Raw genomic sequence first — 6,688 nt, forward strand, 5'->3', positions numbered from 1 at the left:
AAAAAAAAAAAAAAAAAAAAAAGCAAGATGGAGTGAATGATCAGCTCTTTGTAGTTTATTGGTTTCTTTCTGGATATTTTTCATAAGGCAAATTCAAAAATCCACGAAGTGGGAAACTCATCTTTCTTTAAACTGCTCTTGAAAAACAAAGTTCTCTGTATCCATAGAGTTTGACATCTGCAAGACAGTTTAGTTAAAGATGCCGTTAATGGGAGCAGTTTTAAATAAGCAAAATTACCTGGCAACTAACAAGATAATATCTGCTGGCATTGCTAATTACGCTTGGAAACAGCAATTACAGAACTCTGGGATCCTCAGAGCCTTAAACTAGATTTACCCATGATTGAGGTCACAATTAAGTCTTCACTCCATCTCCTCTTACCTACCACCTCCTGCATTGTTTATACTCTGCACAATTTAAAAAAAAACAAACAAACAAACTAGGAGCATGAGACCTGATGCCAGGCATGGCAAAGGAAATGCACAAGACATAATCAGTCTTGAAATTACATACAAAACCAGCTGAGGATCAGGCATAAATTGGCCTAACTCCAAGAGATGGCTCATAGCATCTTCTCATAAAGGAGACTGGCCACCTGTGCTCACCACCTAAACCCACACAAGGGCTTGTAATATCAGTTGTTATAAGTGGCAGACTAGAAACTCCCCACACCAGGAAACTGGGTTAAAACAGATCACTTACTGCAGACTATTCAGAAGAGTTTGTTGCTTTAGGGGTTTGTTTGATATACCTTTAAAAAGATAAAATTTGGATACTTTAAAGCAAAGGCAACTTCATGAATATCCTTGCAAATAAAAGTTGCATTTGTAACAAAATCATAGAAGAACCATTTTGCAGCTTCTAAATTACCAGAACCACCTGACCCTAATGGACCAGCGTGCACATTACAGAAGCTAGAGGGTTTACAAGAAGTCACACTGCTTTCTGAAACAACCTGGTTATTAAAGCCTCTGTTAACAGAATGGTGTTTCACAGTACAAGGAAAGCCTCGCCATTCACAGGATTCATGGTTTTGAATATTCAAACCCATGTTCTCTCCCCGCACACTCTCTCCATGCTCCCATACCACCCCCCACTCCCATCAACAGCGTCTGCAGGAGCTCTGCACTTGCTGCCACTGCACTCCTGATGTATTAGCAGACTTCACCATTCATAGGGATCTTTGGAACATATCCCCTGCAAATGTCAAGGGTCTCCTGTAATACATAACTGATTCTCATGTGCTAGAACAGTGGTTCTCAACCGTTTTTATACCAGGACCCATTTGTAAGTACTGATGACCAGTCCTGACCCAGGGACTCTCACTCCCCACCTGCTGCCCCCCATCCCCAGGCTAGGGTGTGTGTGAGAGAAGCATGGGTCCCCCCCAAGCAGTCCCTTGCAGGCTGGAACTCTGCCAGCCTGCAAGGGAAAAGTCACAATTTCCCATGTTTTCCTTCTTTAATGGAGAATCCATTTTTAAAGATTGTTCATGACCCTTTCATATATTTTTGTGACCCACTCTTGGGTCACAAGTCATGGCTTGAGAAACTGCCTTACCATGTTAAATTACATCTGTAGGTGAGCCTTAATTGCCTATACCCAAGAACTTGTTCATGGAGACTAAAATAGCCTAGGGTCTTCTTAGTACAACATTAGTTTGCAGAGTCAGAGATGAGTGTGGCAGCCCATCTAAAGGAGGATTGGCACATTAAAGTCTCTGCCATTATTATTACTAATAATAATTATACTAGTAATACTACAACTAATTTTTAAATTATTTTTCCAGCTCACTGCACTTTTTAAAGTGGATCTTTCCCTGAAAGGTGAAACTTCACCTTAAGTCCCTTCAGATTGAGTATTTCAATTTGCCTGCTGTTAAACTGGGACAGTACCTTTATCCTCCAAGTTAAAAAGTAGATTGCCATATAGCCTGATTTTAGGGATTACTAAGCATCCATATTTGTCAGTGATGCAATAAGAAATGGCATGTACTTACACTCCTAGAAAAAAAAAACAAAAAAAAACCCAAACCCTCAGTTATTTACATCTGACTTTGTCAGATAGAAAACAGACAGAACTGCAAGGCTGAAAGCCTTGCCAGTAGTGCCCCTGCCCTGCAGCTCTGTTTTAGGCCAAGGATATTCTAGTTCTGGTAGTTGATGATAGCTAGAGCAGCCCTGCACAGGAAGAGGATCAGTCTCTTAGGTGGAAAGGTTCATAGCTGTTTAGGCATCCACAGGTTAGATAACAAGGCTATGATGTATCGGCTTAACTACTATCAATGCTGAGTGCACACATGCACACAAAGAACATCTCTACGCAAAGAAATCTCAGTATTCACTCTTACCAGCCTTCCATTCTTCTGGAATTGCACAATCCCCAGGTAAGCAGGTAATACACCTCTCCCCCACACACATACAGGGTTCTCTGTGGCATGGCTGGTCCAAGCTGTATTCATCCCATTTTCATTCCTGAGGCAAGAGCTGGCACTGTTTGGCAGGGGGTTCCCTGCTAAGCCTTCCATGAAGGACACTGGCCTGGGAATGCTGTCAGGCAACTCATGATCAGCAGGGTCTTCTAGTTTCTAGATGCAATAGAAAGAGATGAGGAATTAAAAAAGACACTTGAAAACATTAACTTGTACCACTGCAGAAATTCCCTAAGTACAGGGAAATTAAATGCTAGCAGAGAGATCCTACAGAGAAAGCAAGGAGAACTGCAGTATAAGATTGGGAAGCCAACTTTGCCATTTGAGGAATTCAGAAAGAGTATGGTGGGCACGTCAGAGTGTAAATCATAGGAGGACAAGCAGTGTTGGAGGGGACACAAGGTATAAAGTTGCATCATACACTACACTCCCTACAACAAACTACTTAGGCAGTATCAGACTCTCACCCACTCATGCATCACCTCTATATTTGCCCCCCTTTGAGCCACATGGAGCATAAAAGAATCCAGACTTGCATAATTCACGCCCCAGAAGAAATAAGGATGCAATAAGATTGGAAGTAGGTCACTTGCCCACTTTTTGACACCTCCTCCCAGAGCCTCAGAGAGATTAGGAGAGTTTAAACTCCTATGTATGCCCCCAGTTTATTTCAGGTGTCAAGACAGATGTGAAAACCTAACTCTCCCCTGATATCTCAGTGCTTCTCCAACTCCTCACCCAGACAAACCCTCAACCTGCATCAGTTTCTTTCCTTCAAGCTGCCTGAATCATTTCCAGAACAAGTAAGTTGGCAGGCTACAGCCTTGCATGGATCACTGTAGCTGCTTGAGAAGAACTGGCTTCATGCCCATCCCTCAAAACATGTCCTTCAAAACACGTTTTTTCTTTAATAAAGCAGAAAGTAAATTTAAAAGAAACAACAAATTAGAATTCCCCACCAGATCTTTTTTCCATCTGCTATTAGCAAAAGGTAAATTGAAGGTGCAAAGATACCCACACTTCCCTTTTGAGAGAGAGAGAGAGACAGACAGACAGACTTTTCTTCTATTCCATTCCAGATAACAGTAAAAGTTGTTCAAGAAAGCGACTCCTCCCCACTTTTCCCTAATTTCTTATGTTTCTCCCCAGAGTGAGGGAAACTTAAAAAAAACAAACAAACAAAAAACCCTCTATTTTTGCTAAGAGCTATGTTTTTAATTCCAACAACAAAAAAATCTTCCAAGTTTTTCATTTAATTGCTCACAACACCATTTGAAGAGACTGACATCTTCCAACAAAGCTTTTTAGCTGAAGAGTCACCATCTAGCCCACAGGTCCTCAGTTTCTGTTGGTCCAAGACAGAAGTCAGGACGGAGTCACCATGGTACAGATAACTGGTTATATAGAATACATTCGCCATTTATTAGCAGGTTTCCAAATGAAGCTGACCTATTCACTTTGGTATTTTTACTCAATAGGAAGGAAGTAACAGGGCATGCTCTTTTTAAAGAGGTAGCATATTCAATATGAAGATCAAGATGTACACAAGTTGGGCTGGAGTTATGCTTAGGGTTCTGCTAACAACATTAATAAGCAGTCATCAAATCTGCCGATGTATGTTGACACCAGCACCCCTTAAAGAATAACAGATTGATTATGTTGAGTTAAGGGACAGTTTTCCTGTACCTCAAAGCCTCCAGTTTCTTCCAAGATCAAGTGGAGTAGGCGTATGTATTCAGTGGCTGCTTTGAGTGTGTCAACTTTACTAGGCTTCCGGTCTTTAGGTATCAATGGCACAATCGTCTTCAGCTTTGAAAAACCACTGTTCAAGTTTCTGATCTGCCAGACACACAGACATGAAAGATTATATAACCTTCAGTCCATCAGCTGCAGCACACCACCAAGTGGTGAAAGAGGCACGTTTTAATACAGCTCATTTTCAAATTGACAGAAAAAAAGTTACAGGTGGATGCACAGCACATTAATAAAAGATACTGATCACCTAAATGGAACTTTAACGTAAATGCCTTACAGTGATTAATAGCAGCTGTAATGGCCACCTAACAACCAAACAATTAAGGACTTAGAGCCTCTTTCACATCTTCTTCCAAGGTGCTTATGACCATCTGTTACACAGGCACTCAAGTCTGTAATAGGCTTATAACATCCATTAGTCCTTTGTAAATCTAGCTGGAATAGGAAGTGCACCTGAATACCTTGGGACTGCACCTCTGCCCACCCCTTCTGATCCAGGGGCAAGATGGAAGGGTTATATGAGCTGGTGTTTATAAACATGGGGACATCTTCATCAAGTAAATGAGAATACGGGGGATAGGAGGGCTAATTGCAAATGTTCAGAGACAAGAAATACGTATCAGGAATAAGAAGCACATGGCCAAGCCTTGGTCTGATCTCCACAGCTCACACAGTAAAAGCTTTAAACCTACTGAATACTTAGGTCATGATCCTATGGACATTTCCACTCCAGTAACTTGAGTACCTACGATTCAGAGACATGATTCAGATGGGTCAACTGTAGGATACAAACCCAACAGAGGGCCAAGAACTCAGGCATGTTTGACTGCATTATTAATATAATTAATTATGCCACAATATTAGGGAGAAATTGCTTACAATGTACACCACAGCTGTTCATTTTGTCATGTAAACAGCCAGACATGTGGAAGTATTTCAATGTTGTCCCCATTTCTCAGCCTGCCATTATTTTACTCTCTCCTGCAAAGTGCATTGTGCATTTAACTTCAACAAGTTTTGGTCTCTCACCTTAGTTTTCAAGTCCTTGGCTGCCCAGCTACTGTTGCCGCAAATTTTGAATTCCCTTTTTTCTGGTTTATATCAAAGTGATCATATCTTGGGGAATGAGCTTGTACTTTGCACAAAAACTGCAGCGTTGTTCTGAACTGCAGTGAGACATGAGAGTCAAAAAGAACTCCTTACCTCTCTCTTGCAAAGACAGCAAGTGAGGTAGGTATCTGGCTACTATCCAGCACCTGGCTACTGCTGTGTTTGGATAGGTTATCTAGAATACAAGATTATTAATTCCTAGTTTACTGATAAGAGTTGCTTTCACCCAGGTTATTAATGAACTCTGAGAACCCTCTCAGAAGAACTGGCACAGGACACACTATTACTTGTGATGAGCACTCTTCTGTACCTGCCACAGATGCAGAGCTCTTGTTTGCAGAGAGAGCATTTCCCTAACTAGAACCTACGGTACAAATCCAACTCAGGTGCCAGTAGAGAGAGAAGGGGCAGCCCTGAAGGGGGAAAAAAATTCATTCCAAGAGGTGAGACCAATGTACTCCCCCTCCACACACACACACTTTTAAGTCAGTGCTTCTCAACTTTTTTAGCTTCAAGACACTTGTCTTGAGATTTGAGCTACCCCTCCTCGGACTCAGCCAATTCCAGCTCTTTGTTTTCACTTTTTTTTTTTTTTTTGGACTTTGGAAAAAAATAATAGGAGCAATCTACCTGCTGCAAAGAGCTCAAAGAGCCCCTGTAAATCAGAAAGGTTTTTAAGACCATGAATACAAAACCTCTGGGTTTCTCTTGTGAATGGCGGGTGCAAAGTGGCACTCCCTGCGAAGATCTCCAGGCAGCCCGGTTGAAAGGAGTTTGTGCTTTGAAGAGGGACTCTCTTCTCGAGCTGGAGGGCTTATACCAGCGTGACCCAGCCTCACCACGGCACTCCGGTCCAAGCGTTACCTTACAAACTAGCGGCACGTTTGTGGGGGTCGTCGTCGAAGACAGCCCGGTTGTCCTCTATTGGTGTGAAACCAGACACTTTTATGCCTAAAGGTTTCGTATTCAGAAAGGACAGAGCAGCGGAAAACCGAGACGCCCTCTATGACAGCCTCCCTTGGCACCTTTCTGAGCCGGGGCGACCCCCTGAGCAGGGAGCGGGTACAGACGTGCGCGGGCGGGACGCCCCCGTGAGCGCCCCGCTCTGAGGAGGCGCAGGCGGGCGGGAAAGGCCCTCCTCGCCCCTCCCTTACCCGCTCTCTCTCCTTGGCGTTGGCCGCCTGCCGCCTCTCCAGCACCTCCTCCAGCCGCTCGGTGGACAGGTAGCGGCCCGAGGACTGCCTCTTCATCCTGCTGATGGTGGCCGCCAAGGGCAGGGGACCGTAGCGCTCCCGCAGCACGTCACCCAGCACCTCCGGGGCTGGGGTCGCGGCCAGCGGCGGGGGCGCCCGCTCCTTCTCCATGCGGGCGGGAAGGGGCCGGGCTCCCGC

At 43.8% G+C, this 6,688-nt stretch overlaps 1 protein-coding gene across 1 annotated transcript; it reads right to left on the reverse strand.

Moving 5' to 3' along the window:
- Positions 1–6: 6 nt before the first annotated feature.
- On the reverse strand, positions 7–6,661 carry FIGLA (folliculogenesis specific bHLH transcription factor). Its single transcript, XM_019514299.1, has 5 exons — positions 6,452–6,661; positions 4,119–4,271; positions 2,352–2,588; positions 704–752; positions 7–177 (listed from the first exon to the last, which is right to left on the reverse strand). The coding sequence occupies exons 1-4, from the start codon at positions 6,659–6,661 to the stop codon at positions 732–734; spliced, it is 621 nt and encodes a 206-aa protein (XP_019369844.1). The 3' UTR covers positions 7–177; positions 704–731.
- Positions 6,662–6,688: the final 27 nt, after the last annotated feature.

This window comes from Gavialis gangeticus, unplaced genomic scaffold, assembly GCF_001723915.1.
Source record: "Gavialis gangeticus isolate Ggan-Ray unplaced genomic scaffold, GavGan_comp1, whole genome shotgun sequence".
Lineage (NCBI taxonomy): Eukaryota > Metazoa > Chordata > Crocodylia > Gavialidae > Gavialis > Gavialis gangeticus.

Coding starts and splice junctions, on each gene's coding strand:
- FIGLA (XM_019514299.1), bottom strand. CDS start 6,661: ATGGAGAAGGAGCGGGCGCCCCCGCCGCTGGCCGCGACCCCAGCCCCG. Junction 4,272..6,451: donor ACGCCAAGGAGAGAGAGCGG/GTAAGGGAGGGG, acceptor TGTGTCTGGCAG/ATCAGAAACTTGAACAGTGG. Junction 2,589..4,118: donor AAGAAACTGGAGGCTTTGAG/GTACAGGAAAAC, acceptor TATTGCATCTAG/AAACTAGAAGACCCTGCTGA.